The 16,582-nt window shown below is 37.9% G+C and overlaps 1 protein-coding gene and 1 long non-coding RNA gene across 7 annotated transcripts in view; one reads left to right on the forward strand and one right to left on the reverse strand.

The window, feature by feature from the left end:
• The window catches only part of LOC135429964 (uncharacterized), a 70,211-nt gene extending 55,655 nt beyond the window's left edge, over positions 1–14,556 (reverse strand). Inside the window, exon 1 of the long non-coding RNA XR_010436496.1 lies at positions 14,465–14,556. This is a non-coding gene — a long non-coding RNA (uncharacterized LOC135429964). The remainder of the gene's footprint in view (positions 1–14,464) is intronic.
• Positions 1–16,582, forward strand: part of bru2 (bruno 2) — a 69,000-nt gene that overhangs the window by 15,145 nt on the left and 37,273 nt on the right. For 4 of the 6 annotated variants that reach the window (XM_064684466.1, XM_064684467.1, XM_064684470.1 and 1 more), the window contains one exon: positions 1,712–1,760. In XM_064684466.1, the coding sequence (XP_064540536.1) occupies positions 1,712–1,760 (49 nt within the window). Of the gene's footprint in view, positions 1–1,711; positions 1,761–5,965; positions 6,142–11,841; positions 12,027–16,582 lie in introns of those variants that run through there. The other 2 variants (XM_064684469.1, XM_064684468.1) reach the window with 2 other exon arrangements.

Genomic DNA, 16,582 nt, shown 5'->3' on the forward strand with positions numbered 1-16,582 from the left:
TCCAGCTCGAGTTCCAGTCCGAGTTCTTGAGCATTTCATTTCAATTTCAGCACAACAGTCACTCACTCACTCAGTCACTCACTCAGTCACTCACTCAGTCATTCGCTCAGTCAGTCATTCATTCATTCACTTAGTGCAGCTCTCTCTCTGTCGTCGTTCGGCCACGTTTTTTATGCCGCGTAGCCATTTAGAAAAATGGTTAACAAAGAAAAGGTCATAAGAACGAGTTGTACAAGTGTGTGCAGCAAACAGAAAAGGACATCGCCTACCCAAAGTAGATATATTCTTTACCCAGAGCAACGCAAGAGCTATATTCACTACATCCTTCGGTTTGCCTAGTTATTAAAACGCGATGATCTTAGAGATCATAAATGTTAGCTCAGCCATAATTATCAAATTAAGTTCCTTATACAAAGTAATTTAAATCGATTTGTGACCTTATGTCCAGTTATGACTTTAAAGCATGTAACTTATATATCGATATATATATCGATAAAAATTGATTTTTCAACTTAATTAAATTAAGTCTAGACTTCAAAGTGAATATAAAATAGGCATATAATTGGAAGCACATGAATATATTTGAGTGTGTTTATAATTAAATATACTCCATTGGCCCAAATCGATAAATATCGATACACAAACAACAAGCATATGTGTTTTCTTTTTTTCGCCCTGCCTGTATATGCATTTCTCTATATGTTGAAATACAACTGCGGCTGCCTTCGAATCGATAAATATCGATCGACACCTTTCTTAGATTATTCCAGCCCAGAAAAATCAAATATCAAATGCTATGCAGATGCTCATACGTTCCTATATATATATATATATATTAGTTACACACATTTTCTAAAATCGATAATTATCGATGTTTAGCGATATTTTGTTTTGACGTTTTGACACATTTTATATGCGTGTCAACCTCTTAAAATGTATGCTCAATCTTAATGAACTTTCTATATGCGCACAGGGTATCTCTCAGTCGACTATCTAGTTTTTTGAACCACTTCTAGCCTTGGCATGCGCTCTAGAAAAAAGTCCAGCAATTGGTGCAATTCTAATATGATTGTAAGTATTATTATTATCATTCGCCGCTGTTGGCGCCTCTTAACTGAATGAAAAGTTAATTGAAATCAAAGTAATGGCAGTCGACCCGTTGCCAACGGTCCTGTCAGGTCCTGGCATCGAGGACAGCTGAGAGCCTTATCGGTTTGCTCAATGAATGTAAAATAAATGAAAAATTGTTAAAAGCAGAGCATTCAATTGCACAAGTGCTAATGGCCACGTTAATGAAATGGACGCTTGATTTTTATTTGCCCCGCCCCCAACCCCCTGGCTTTTCTTCCTTTCTTTTTAGCCATTTCATTAGTTTCATGAACATTTGTTAGCCTTTGCACTTGCCTTTTGTAGCAACATTCTTGTTGCATTTCATTCGGTATCATGGTAATGAAATCTTCAAAGCACACAAACAGAAAGGTAGCTGAAAAACTTATCAGTCGAGTGGGTGGGCAGAGGAAGGGGGGGGGGGGGGGTGGGTGTGGGAGACAGCACTCATGTGTCCTGGCATAGCCTGAGAGCCAGAATTGCAATTCAGCAGCTGCTGGCAGCTATTAAAAAACAAAAAAACAGTAGTTTTTGCTCTTTGCTCTGCTAATGCCATCCTACTCTAACTTATCTCTCTCTCTCTCTTTCTTTTGCCATTTTACAGATGCATCATCCCATTCAAATGAAGCCTGCGGATAGTGAGAACAGAAATGGTAAGTTTTGCAACAAAAAAAAGTAAAGGAAATGCATTCTTTTTTATGCTATTTGTCCTTTGTCTGGCTGATTGCTGAGAATATGTCCAGTCTTGCTTTTTACGGCCATGCCTTGTGGTCTTAATCGCAACTTGTATCGGAAAACATGCGCCTACCATATGCATGAATAATGGCCGGGCGGCGTCTATATGGCAGCTAAAGTAAGCTTGTGGCGGCCCACTAAATCGATTAAGGTCTTTGTCTCTGTCTCCGTCTCTGTTCCGGTCTCTGTCTGTGGCATTGAAAGCTTAGACGCCCAGAACACGCTCTGAAATACAATTTCAATAAGCGCACAACTGTTAACCAGACACGTAGCTGCTCCTGCTCTCTCTCTTTCTCTCTTTCGTTCCCCCTTTGACTGGCTCTTTCGACTATAAATTGCAGCCGCGTCAACAGCAACTAAAAAGCCAAACACTAAAATACCAAAGTACCCAACTACATGTTGACCAGGTGGCAACTCTGGTCAAGCAAAGCCAAACCAAAATGAAAATCTTTATTGAGCCTTTTTTTCCCCGTGGTATGCGCCATGACCATCAACAGACGCGTCTGCGACGCCATTTTGCCACGCGTTGCGCTTCCGTTTCCGCTTCGTGCGTGTAGGTGTCTGTTGATTGAGGCAGCTAATGCTTCGTCTCCTTTTTTTTTTAACAATTCTTCTATGAAAGGTCAATGCTCAGATATCGTTATCATTTCTGTTTCCTTTACTGATCGTTGTCTACCTTTTTTGTGCCTTTTTGTAGACTGTTTTTAATTGCTTTTCCGGGCTACTTTTTGAACTGTTTATAATTGCTTTTACGGCTGTACTAATTTGTTCTTCATCAATTGGGCTTTTTGTGTTTACCTAGGCACTCAACATGGAAGATTTCTTACACTGAACTACAATATTGAAGAATTTGGGAATTATGAATGGACTTCAGTGCATCTTTTATTCTTCTGCTAAATCACTTTGGGATTAATTCGTCATAAATTCTTCATTCCTCTACTAAATCTTTTGAGATTAATTCGTATATTAATCTTCAACGTCTCACTTTCTCATCTCCTATAAATCTTTTCAATATATTTTGCTCTCATTATATATTCTCACATCTGTAATCAGTATATTTGGCCCCTCGCATATATCTGCAAATTTTTAATTTTTTTCAATCACTTAACGTGCTCAACAAGCACCACAAAATAATAATTGTTGTTGTTCTTGTTGTCTTGTGCGTCACGCTGTACGCGTGACAAAAATAAATCACAAAATTAAAAATACGTAACATAGAAATTTTATGGTAAATTAAGAAAATGTGATATGAAGAGTTGCCTAGTCGGCTATGAACGACTAAGAGATGCCCATACATACAGATATGTCGAATATTGAGTTACAAGTTTGAATAACAAGAATGGAAATCGATATTTATCGAGTTGAGTATCGAAAAAACTTTAATATTTACCAAAATTGACATCTCTAGCTTTGATATTCCCTGAGGTCAAAGGGTTGATAGAAAGTGTCGGTTGATCAGCTGATAAAGATATACATAAATACATTATGATATCAGAGTTGTCTCAATCTGCTTCTTATAAGCATTTTAACTATTCGTTCAATATACCCATTGGCAATAGATACAGGGTATAGAAACTGTCACTCAGCAAATTGAAACTGCAAAATATCGCATATGCTTCAAACCAAACATATTTATAGCTAAAACACTTTAAATAGAAATGCATTCAATATTCTGTGCGCAATTACGCTACGCATAATGCGTAATGCAGCCCAAACATTATCTCAGATATATTTGTGTCTTGAAGTGCCAAGAAATTAATTATAACAAGGCGTAGCAATAACAAAGCTATTAAAATTGGAAAGCTTACAAACACACAGAATATTAAATACACTAAAAGAAAATTGAACTAAAAACATGAAATTTTGAATAATTACAAAAATTTAATTTGCGGACGTCTGCCTCAAATAAAATATACCCCGTGGCATTTAATCCATCTAATTTTCATAGTACCCCTATTGAGTAGAGTATATTTTGGCCAAAAGAAATGCAAAACAAATATATGCCGCATAATTTCAAATGCCACACGATATAAGCAAATGCAACAAGTGCAAAAGTTGTCTTACACTCACTTACCCCACACACCCTACCCCCTACCCCCTACCTCGAACGGGCCAAAACCAAGCCCCCGCCACGCCTCCTGCGTGTTTGGCAAAATGTTTTGGCGACACTTGACAAAATGCCAGAAATTCTAAACACTTTTAGCCGTTTGTCGTTGGCCTTTTGGCTGCCCTTTTTGCCGTCGCCAGCTTCTACTTTGCGAGCTGCTTTGAATTTTTCGCACAGCGAGTGAGAGATAGAGAGAGAGAGGGAGAAAGTGTGCATTTGTCTCGCTCTGGCTTGCAGAGTGCTGTCTCTTTCTGGTCGCCTGCCTAATCATGGCAAATTAATTATTTGCTGCAGTGGCTGCACATTTTACGCACACTTTTATTTATGCCGCTTGGCTTTCTAATTAATGAGTATATTCGCGAATTGTCAGGCGCTGACAGGGTAGCCCCCCCCCCCCACACACACACACACTCCCTTCACATCCCCTACCCTCCCGCAAGTAATTCCATGACGTGACGTCTTTTGGACAACAACAACAACATAAGACTTTATTTTAGAGCGGGCCGCGGTATCTTTAGATCTGCGCTTGAGTCAAATGCATTTTCATGCTTGCAATTTGTGTATCTGCATCTATTAGATACTTTGCTGCTGGTCACATTAACACACTTTTCAATTCAATTACGGCATACTATGGGCTCGCGTTGCAAACACAAAGCGCTTTTCTATGTAGCCAGCATGGCTGAGCCGCAGTCGAGACTCTTGAAGTGCGCCTCAATTGATTTTCGCACATTTGTTGCTCGTTTAGCGGCTGACGTGATCGCTTGTTTAGATACAGCCATGAGTATGTATCTGACAGATACATTTACACACGTAAGTAGCTGAAGTTCGTTGGGATTTTGTACAATTTGTAGCCAAGATGTTAATTGTGAGCAGCGTTTCGTTTAACTTGGCGTTAAATGTGTTAAATATTGAACAAATCGGAGTTTTTCTGCTTTTTGTTTGAATAAGAGCATAAAAATTAGCTAAGAGCGCGATTAGGTTAAGTACTTCGGCTTAAGCTGAAAATACAGTGAAGGGTCTACTATCGAGGACCTTCATTGGTCGGAGATCTTATATATAAATACATGTATTTATGCATTTGAATGTTATAAAAGCTGGACATCACTTTCAAGTAATGCTTCAATCCCTGAGACATGGTATCGATACTTATATGTACTTCAAAATTAAAGTACCTAGTTTATAAATTTTCAAGATGATAGATGCACTCTTGATCTTCAATCCGATCAAGAATATATAAAAATCCTAAAGAGTCGCCTATAACTTCTTCTGCCTGTAATACCCTTTTGATTCATGTTGAGTGGGTTCAGGGTATGATTATCAATAGTTTTGTATTTTTGAATAGAAATATTCCTATATTACTTTAATCAAATCTTCGACATCGCTTAGAGCGTTAGGGTGTCCACTCAAAAGAGCTGTCACTGTATTCAAATGCAAAGTGAGGTTAGGCGCACAGTTGAGGTTAGAATTGTTTAACTTGCACGTCAAACGCAAGCTTCAAAACGCAAGCTCAAAACACTTACCGTTAATTGCACCAACTGCTCTTCCCGAACCCAACGAAGAAACTTCAATGGGCTGCACTTATGCAAGAGCGAGACAGACGCCAGGCAATCATCTTGTTTTAACTCTAAGCCAAAAACAAACAACAACAACAAAAGGAACATAATAAAAAAAAACGCTGAGTCAGCCGGCAGCAGCACGAATGCGCGAAACAAACATAAACAAACAAACAAAACAAAATAAAATAAAAGGCAAGCAAAGAGCGTAACTAATTGACTTTCAGTTAGCCACAAGTGTCGAAGAGCGCGCCAACAGCTGTGCAATTGGCCGCTAAGAGAGCGGCCGCCGTCAGTGTGTGGGAGAGAGCGAAAAAGAGAGAAACAGTGCGAGGCAGCCGGCGCAATGGCATTGCCAGCGGCGAAATCAAATAAAATTCAAAGTGCAGCGCAATTGCCGATCGAGCAAAGCCAAGCATACCGCGAGCCGGGCAACGACGGGTCGTTCAGTCTTCCCAGAGACAGTTAGTCGATCGGTCGCCGGACGCGTCGATAGCCGCACGCTCGCAATTTGTCATACGTGAAAAGCGTATTCAATAGAACTTTGTCGCCGCAGTTTGCCGCAGTTCGCCGCAGCTGACAGTCATCGATCGCGCACGTTTTCGTTGTGTTTGATGTATTTGTTGTTTCGCTTGAAAAGTAAACAATAAATTAAATTCTTTAAATTAAATAAATGCGCTGCGCTTAATTGAAGTGAATTGAAACTAAATTTGTTGCGATCGATTCCACAGGCTTACACGTACTCAATTGATTGAAAATGTCGCGCACTTAAATGTCATTAACAATTATTGTGAAATTGTGTAAAGCTGGCAAATCTTTTAAAAGAAAAATAAATAAAAACAATACTTAACAAAGTGTTTACAGTCCGAAATGTGCAATTATTGCTGCCCATAAATTGCTTATATATATAGTTTTATGCTTACTTAAAGCCTTTGAGTAATGTATTTTGGCCTAAAATAAGTTTCTATAATTAATACTAAATAATTGCTCAGACACACAGTCGCTCAGTTATTCAATTTGCCAATTGCCAAAATGTAAACAACGCGAAACAAAACCCCAACAACAATATGCAAATAAGCTCCGTATTGACAAAAGACTTTAACAAAAAAAAAAACCTTAAACAAATAAAAAATAAAATTAAAAAAATTATAATAAATCTGAGCAACTGCAGCGGCAGCGGCAGCGGCTCAGCTTGACTCATGCCAGCCGGCTTCTCAGTATCTCAGCTCCTACAGCTGGTTAATTATTGTGAGCCGGCGTCGCCCGCCAATCCGCCCCTTTTGCCACCTTTGTCAAACGGCCGCAACCAGTTTTTCATTTCAATTTCAATTTCCATTCAATTTCGCTCTTGCTGCTGCTGCTTCTTCTTATATATAAAGAAATATATATATATATATATATATTGATATGTATCTTCAAGTAGACACAGATATGGCAATTGAGCCGTTATTAAGTCAGCTGTTTTCTGTTTTTGTCGTTTTGTTTTGCTTCGAGTGCATTGCGAACACCCGCAGATACTTTAATTGCATCTGTTATGGCTGCTCTCAAACCCTCAGATACTTTATCTGTTGCTGTGGCTCTGGCTACGTAAATATCTATAAAGATATGCCTTAAATACCTTAACTGTATCTATAGCTGTCGCATCATATGTATCTATATCTATAGCCTACAGATATTTTATCTGCAGCTGTAGCTTCGGCTACGTAAGTATCTGTAAAGATATTCCCCAAATCTTATATCTGCATATTTAGCTGTGGCTTTATATATTTATTTCTGTATTGATATCTTACAGATACATTATTTGGTTCTCCATATCGCATATACCTTATCTGTATCTACATCTCTAGAAACCCTACCTGTATCTGTAGCTGTTGCATCATATATATCTATATCGATATCTTACAGACACTTTATCTGCAGCTGTAGCTTCGGCTACGAAAGTATCTGTAGAGATATTCCCCAAATCTTATAACTGCATCTGTAGCTATGACTTTAAAAATATCTATATCGATATCTTACAGATTCTTTATCTGTTTCTCCATATCGCAGATACCTTATCTGTGTCTACATCCCGAAGATACCTTACCTGTTGCATCTATATCAACATTATATCTGAAGCCATTTCTCCATATGCATCTGTATCTATATCCCGCAAATATTTTGTTTGTATCTGTAGCTGTTACTCCATATACATCTTATCTGTAGCTATTTCTCCACATGCATCTGCATCTATAACCCGCAGTTATTTTATCTATATCTGTAGCTATTGCTCCATTTGTATCTGTATCTGTGCCCGCGTTATTCTAGTTGCGCTTGCGTGGCCCGCGTCGAGCCATTGCCAAAAGCATTTGTGGAATGCCACCAAATGGAGAAATTTTCCCATGTTGCGTGTTGCAAGTGCGTTTTGCCTTGTTGCAGCTGCAGTTTGTCATGTGGCACAAGCCACACATGCGGCACGCTCGACTTGAAATATGCGCATAATTGCAGTGCGTAGCAAATGCGAATGAAATATCACTTAGATACAAATGTGAAATAAGCTCTAGAAATTATATTTCGCACTTAATCAATTCTACACACGGTATAAGTTTACAAAGATATTCTCAATATGACCTGAATGGTTACAAGGGATTGTTCAGAACAGATGACGCACATTATTATTGTGATAGATACATTATATCATTCATAGATATTAAAACATTTTTATATTAATTAATCTAGTAGAGTTATTTACCTTGTGACTAATTTGTTATGACAGCTGAACTTAACTTTAAAATAACAAACGTTATATTGACTAGAAAATTATCTTTGACTAATTAAAGAATATCTTTACCTCCCTTTTCACCAATCCAAGCAGAACTTCAATTAGGCATGAATGGCATTGCACAAGCTGAACAAACTGATTTCCTAATCATAATTGCAGACAATTCCACGCTATTCTATTCTATTCCCAACCATTCTATTGGCTGAACTATTGTCATTGTTTGGGAATTATGCTAAAAGCCTTGCTTGAACTACAAGTATTGTCCAAAAGAGTCTTAGAACGACAACGGACAGACCCATACCCATAGACAATGCTGTGAGCTGTGGCATGCTTAACATACATCATTTTCTTGTGACGGCCTGGGCAGAGGGTCGGGTAGCAGGAGTCTAGAGTCAAAGACATTGCCACATGATTGTGCAATGCCATTCAGCAAGTGCTGCGACTGCGGCGGCGGCTGCAATGAGAACTCAGAGACATTGGGGCAATTAATTGAAGAAATCACGCACTTAGAATCCCAAATGCAGTATGGTCATAAATTCTGAAGAGAGACAGATATAGAGAGAGAGAGAGAGAGAGAGCCAGATGGGGGCGAAAGACAGCGAGGTGGACGGAGAACAAAGCGAGGCGCATTGAATGACTTTGGGGACACCATAACGATGACTTCTATGGCCTGGACACAGGCACAAATACGGCTAACGGGCGGCTGCCCCTATGAAAGACAAAAAGCATACAAAATAAATTCAACGACAATTGAAAAAGCAAAGAAAAACTGTGAAGAAGCAGCAGCAACACAATTCTAAGGCAGGCGACAAGTTTTGCATATTAAAAGGCAGAAAGAAAAAAAACAAACAAGCTTGCTTAAGGCGAGCATGCCTGAACAGCAGATACCCTGTAAACAGCTCTCGGGTTTTTCCAAGCCTCATTTTCTAGTCTTCCAACTATGAACAAATCAATTTTTAAACAATTTTTTGTGCATTTGTAGATCTTTGATATGATATTCTAGTATGTGCGTATATCAAAAATATATCCCATATTGAATATAAAAATAGAGAGGTCGCCAAAGCCAGCATTATATATTCATTATATTATTGTAGATAGTTAAGGGGGCGTTTCCAACAACTGAAATATTTGCGATCTTTGTATGCCATACGAGATATTAGACGCTGACTTTTCTGTTTGTAGAAGTATAATCCAGGAGATAGTAGTCGATATTTATAGATATTAAGTTGATAAGGAGAATTAGTCCAAATCTTCAACAAACTTGAATACATTACATTCTAATTTTCCAACTCAATCTCTGGCTACGACAGTCTCTAAGATCGACTCATTTATCAAAAGAGATTCACTAAAGGACTCGACTCGACTGTTGCGGCTGATCAGGTACTGCAATATACCCCATTATTGGTCACTTATAATGGCTACAGGGTATACAAAACTCAAGATTGAATAACAAATTGTATGGCAAATTATTGTGTATGGTAGCTGCATGTACATTGTTGTCGTAATTGTTGTAGTTGTTGTAGTTATTGTTGCTGCTGCTGCTACTTTTTTTATAGCTCCTTTCACTCCAATTGTGGACGTCAGTTGAGGCTGGCACAAAAACGAATGCGCCTCAATCAGAGAATTTTAATTATTATTTTCAATTATCGAAAATGGTTTTGCGTCTGTTTCAATATGCCGCATATATATATATATATATATATATACATATTATTTTCTTATTCTCCCTTTGTCGTTTTGGGGCTTTTCAAGTGTTTTGCTGGGGCGTCTGTTTGCATTTTGTACCCCCAAGCCGCCCCCCTCGAAGTGTATCTGTATCCGTGTATCTGTGTATCTGTATCTGCTGCTATTGTTGAGGCGTTGCTCGTAATTAGGGGGCGTTTCAATTGCGGCATATGGTTTTATTTTAATTAAATTTCTTGTCGAGATAAGCGCTTCGGTACACCCAAAACCGCAGCCACAGCTGGCCCTTCAGTTCGCGGCTGAGCGTGGCTTTTTAGACCCCAACTAGTATTTGTTTTTTTTTTATGTGTTGGCTTCTTCTAATGTCCGACGACAAGGGCAATGAGTACTTTTCGAGTGCTCAGTTTTGTTTTGTTAAGCACACACAAAAATCGGAGCCAAACAAATCCGCTGAAATACGATCGAGAGTGGAAACAACTGAAGCTTTTAGCGTGTAGCTGCAAAAGCCACAAAGCTGTTAACTGATAAATTAAACAACTGTCGCCGGGCTCTGAAACGCGAAACAATAATAAACAAACAAGTCAGGCAATACAGTATACAGCAGTAGTAAAAAGCTCAGATACATAAGCCCAACTCTGCCATATTCCTATATAGAAGCACACACGATTTTTATCAGCTTCGACGAGCGCAAATTGCATTGGCCAAAAGGCACAAACACAATGCAAAACTCCAAACTCAACAACAACAAAAATCAAAATAAAACCAAATTACTCGAAATGATTCGCTGTGATGCGCTCTTTTGTGTATCTGTGAGATACTCGTGATCAGGTGGCGGCTGTGATCAGCGCCGCTTAGCACGCGTCATTTGATGAGACCCCCAATTTATGGCTTAGATACACTGCACTACGAAACGAGCTTAAGGCTGATACCGAAAGCTATGCGACGGTCTATAAACTAATGTGGGTTTTCTTTTCTATATAAGTAAAGATCTTTATGGTCAGTTATTGATAATGGGAAGAAATGCTGATATATGTGTTGATAAAAAGGGAACAAAAAAAGACGATATTTTATCACATGTTATCAAAAAAAATTATTATATTTAAACATTATTCAACCTAACACATTTTTATATTAATTTCAATGTACATTTTAATTTCATTTGAAGGATCTCAGGCTTGGAATATGAGATATACAAATATATTTAAGTAAAGATCCATAGAGCAGTTGTCATAGGACTTTACCTATAGTTTAAAAGCTATCCATAGGAATCTAGTTTAGTAAGACCTGTGGATATCTTTTTTAAAGATTTTAAGCAATAAATTTGCTCTTCTTCATCTTATTACAATTCCAATATTATATAATCTCCATATATAATCTACGTAATAAGGTTCTTCTCATATTGTCAATTGAAACTTTATGGTTGATTTAAAAAAATCTTGCTCTTACTGCATTTAATTATTCCTCACAATAATTTCTGAGCAAATTCTTGTGGTACATAGAGTATAACAAATTCGCATTTGCATTTTGTGTGTGTGTGTGTAGAGTGTGTGGTTTTTCATTTTGTCGCAAATGCCATTTAGCCGAAACGAAAAATGCCAAAACTAAAAGGCAACAATAATAATGATAATTTTGTATTCGTATTCGTATTCGTATGTTCGAATGTCGGATGCCGCGCCATGCGGTTGGGCACTGCCAGCAGCACATCGTGAACTGAGTACACAATGGCTAAAGTACACACACACACACACACACATGCAACAACTACAACTGTGACAAAAACAAAAAGCTAAAGAAACAAAAAATGAGAAGAAAAAAAAAGTAAAATCAAGTAAAATAAACCGCACGACAGCGCAAAACGGCAGCGAAAAAAACGCGAAGCTAGCAGTTTGTCACTCAATCGCCCCGCAATCAGTCGCGTTTTTTATTTGTCGTCGGTCTGCGGCATAGAACGCCGCCGAAGATACACGCGCATATCTCTGTATCTCATAGATACATTGGCAGTTACCACAAAGCGAGACGTGCGCGTCGCTGCAAGTCGCTTGAGCTGCGCACGCGCGTCTTCAACTCGAAGTGTCAAAATGTATCTATCGCATTAATTGTATCTGACAGATACAAAACCAAAATAAGAAAAAATATTGCTCTGCAATGCCAACTATGCAGCATTGTTGTTGTTGTTGTTATTGTAAAATGCACATGTAGAAAAAAGACTTTAAGTACAGTGAAGCTAGCGAAAGAAATTCGTATTTTAGGTTCATCTGTCTAAGGCTATTGTATCTGTAAGATGCAGATAAATTTAATGCATATAATTATTGTACTCCTTCTTAAATTTGTATTTCTTCGTGTATTGAAAACAACAAGCACAAAGACCCAGCTGTACAGTGAAGCTTGCCTGACAAGTTTTCGTTAGGCTTTTATCACAGGCACTAGAAAGGGGAAGCCCATTGAGGAGAATTAGATAGCTGCTTTTGAAACTCTTTCGCTAAATGCACAGTGAAGCTTGCCTAACCATGTTAGGCATTTACAACTTTACTTTGCCAGAAAACTATAATTAAGCCTAATTTGCATAGACAGTTATGACTGTAGTGAGCATACACAATGAGAAACCACATCAATACAGTGAAGCTTGGCTTACAGACCTATTCGCAATTGCCTTTAAGTAAAAGTCACTAAGTCAGTTATTACTGTATTTACATTAAATGCAGCGTTGCTTGTTTAGCAAACTTGCAAAGAACTTTTTTAAAGCTAATCGAATAAGTAAATAAGTACGGTAAAGCTTGCTTTGCCAGTTCCCTTTTGAGCGCAACTTGCTTAGGCAGTCATCACTGTACTTGCTATAAAAGCTAAGGCTTTGATTTTTAGGCGATTGCCCCTGTTGTACCATCTCACTCGATGATTAAATTAAAGTACAGTGAACCTTGCTTAGTAGAATGTTGTAAGCTGCATTTGCTATCAACGTTCCTAGGCATTTATTACTGTAGCTGTCTTGTACTTGTTGTTGTTAAGTGACAATAAAGTGCAAAACAATTTGGAAAGCTCCTACAATTCCACTTAGGCAGTTAGCACTGTGGTTGCCATGCACGCGCTGAGCTAGAAGTGCAGTAAAAATGTTGTTTGCAAAACTTAAGTGTATATTAACCCACCTAGGCAGTCATCACTGTTGCTGTTGATAAACCCTATTTACCTGGACTGAATATGCATGTAGAAACGTGTCGAATGTATTTAAATAAATTTGCTGTACAGGCACAGCAACAGCAACAGCTGATTCGTTACAGAGAACAATAGCTAAACAACAATGCATCCAATAGTTCTCGCTCTCTCTCTCACGCTGTATATATTTATATATATATACGACATATTTGTACAAAAGTTAAACCGATTTCCGATCCAGTTGGTAACGCTTGAATGCCGCAGTCTGTTCGGGGTGTGCCCCAAACAGAAACACAAACACAAATACAAATACAAATACCCAGAGAGAGCATCATAAATGCTGGCATCTTCACGATCTGAGAGCCCGAACTCATACCTGAGCAATATGGGTACGTGCGTAAAGTCTAGCTCAAGGTCGCCATGGACTGCGCCCTAAGTTCCATATATATATACATATAGAGAGTGTATATAGTAGACATATCTATGTACTTTGCTATGATACAATACGGGAAATTTGTTGACTAGCCGCGAGTGCCGCATTTGTGCAAATATTAAAAGATGCCTTAGGCAAACAACTAGCACAAGTGTCATTAAATTGAAAACATCTATAAGAAAAGGCCACGCAATGGCTCTAGATGTGTGTGTTTTCCCTCACATATATCATTTTAAAACAGATCCAGAGAGTGAGTGGGAGAGAGAGAGAGGGAGAAAAGAGACATCACGTAATGGATTTCTTGGCGTCAGCATGAAAATGAATCACTTGGCCGTAAGCAAAGTAAATTCCAATTGAAAATAATCAGTCGGTTAGCTGACTTTTCTGGCTGGGCCGGGTAGACGAGGGCTACAAATGCGTATTGCCCGGCAACAAACGGAAATTGTCAGTTGTCAATTTTTTGAGAACAGCACCAACAACAACAACAACAAACAACACAACAAAGGTGTGCGGCATATTAAATACAAAATGTCAACAGCTCGTCAACCCAAAAGCGTAAACCCAAAAATACTTATACACATTATGTATATGTAAATGCATATCTATGTATATCTGAACATAAATGCCCAGCTAAGAGAGTGCACATTAAAAAAAGGGCAAAACAATTTTGTTAAAAATGCTTAAGGCAGTTTTTTCAATATTTTTGGAGGAAAAATCCCAATCATAAAATATTTAGTTATGATATTTCTTCATTATGTGAACTATTAATTCTGTATATTGTATAGGTATGGTATCTATTGTAGTATCAATCTGATTCGTAAGGTAAACATTCTTAGGCATTAGTCAAATTCCCTTTATATAGACTTCACAATCTTCAAAAACTCTTATTCTTATATTATTCTTTCCTATATAATATATTATATTTTCTCTCTACTTACCTGGAAGGCCATCTTCTCAAATATTTGATGTAAAGATATACAGATATACTCCTCAATCCTTAAATCAATAACTCTCCCGAGGATGTTGTCTCTAGAATAAATAATAAATAAATATATTACAATAAAGATAGTAAAAGCATAATTGTATAATTTTCTATGCGCCTTAATTAGAACTTTGTTTGAAAGACTTAAGATAAATATATCAAAAACATAATTGCGGCTCTCTAGTCTAGACCATCTATTAAAACTTTGTCACGTCAATGTAATCAATATTAGTTTTTGACAACTTATAAGAAAAACCCTACCCATATCTATTGGTCATGTAATTAGTTTTTCGTCTCTCTCTCTCTATCTCTCTCTCTCTCTCTCTCTCTCTCTCTCTCTCTCTCTCTCTCTCTCTCTCTCTCTCTCTCCCTCTCTCTCTCCCTCTCTCTCTCTCCCTCTCTCTCTCTCCCTCTCTCTGTCTCCCTCTCTCTGTCTCCCTCTCTCTGTCTCCCTCTCTCTGTCTCCCTCTCTCTGTCTCCCTCTCTCTGTCTCCCTCTCTCTGTCTCCCTCTCTCTGTCTCCCTCTCTCTCTCTCTGTCTCCCCCTCTCTCTCTCTCTATCTGTCTCCCCCTCTCTCTCTCTTTTCCTCCCTCCCTCTCTTCTCTTCACCTCTCTCACTCTATATAACTGTTGTTTTTTAACATGCTTCAAATGCTTCAGTTTATAATGAAAACGCGTCGCTTTACGCTCTAAAAATTTTCAGATACCCGTACATTAACCAAAGTTCAGAGTGTAAATGTGAAGTTTATGAAGTTTATGCGATAATTGTTGTAGTAGCAATAACAACAACAACAAAAAACACTAAAGCAGAAGCAAAAGTCAAGATAAAGTACAAAAAAAAGCACAAAGTGTAAAGTCGCAGATACTTAAATATAGATGATATCCAGACCGAGGTGGCTCAAGTCAAAGTACTATGGTAATTAGGCTAATCAGTTCTAACCGAGGCTTATGCAACCCTGAGCTAATTTCTAAGCGCAGCAATTGGAAAAAATATACAAAAAAAACAAAAAAAACACTTTTCTAATATAGTCGCAGTCGTGTGTTGACCGAGTTGACAAATTGGTTAGTTGGCAGCGTGCAGCGAGGCGTAACTAAAAAATAATAATAATAATAATAAATGATTACAAAACAAGTCAAATGGCAGCAGTTGCAACATTGCCACACGCCGCATGCCACATGCCGCATTATGCTATTATACACATGCATATATGATTGCAGCAGCAAATCAATTGCATTTACATGCTGCAATCACTTGTGAACGATGTGTGGCAATATGCACTTCACTTGCAACAAGGCTCAAGCCCCAAAAATACAAAATGCGTTCCAACAATATTTGCACTTTCTTCGTAGAGCTTCATGTACTCTACTATATAGGCATATGTATATACGTGTATAAGCATATGAGTTTCGTTTATTTACGCATATTTATGTCTATATGTTGACCAAGTACAAACAACATGGACCATCAGCAATAACAACAACAACAACAGCAACTAGAAGAAGAGGCAGTCTGTCAATAGACTGGCAAACGTCAATTTAGCTGGGCCACAAGAAATTGAAAATAGACAGACCCGACAAGTTGTGGAAAGCATAGAAATGAATAGAAAATGAAAATAAATAGAAAATAGTTGACATGGAAATATACTTCAGTATCCCAATGAACGCATCAATATATTTAAAGACAAACAATAACAATCGATTGTCACATGAAAAATATCGAATTGTTAAGATTTATGGACATATGTTTCGCAGTTTTTAGGTTTATCAACCCCAATTCTTATTTGCATAGCTGCCATGTGTTAATCAACTCAAGAGAATTGTCAAAAACAGCTAAAATTGTTGTAAACATTTGTTAATGCTGGAAAAGAAATCGATAAGTGCGATGAAAATATCGATAATATGAGAGCGGCGCTTCTCTATGAACTCTGTCGCTAAGTTCTGTCAAAATGTTTTAAGAAAAACGAAATTGTTCGAAGATAAACGAAATTGTTTTATGAAAGACAAGGAAAGAAAGATTTCTCCAATAGTTTTTTGCTTATTTTAAACCTATTGATAATATAAAAATGCACTTTTC

Source organism: Drosophila montana, unplaced genomic scaffold, assembly GCF_035044405.1.
Source record: "Drosophila montana isolate Dmon_TW-CO22-7 unplaced genomic scaffold, ASM3504440v1 contig_2747_1, whole genome shotgun sequence".
Lineage (NCBI taxonomy): Eukaryota > Metazoa > Arthropoda > Insecta > Diptera > Drosophilidae > Drosophila > Drosophila montana.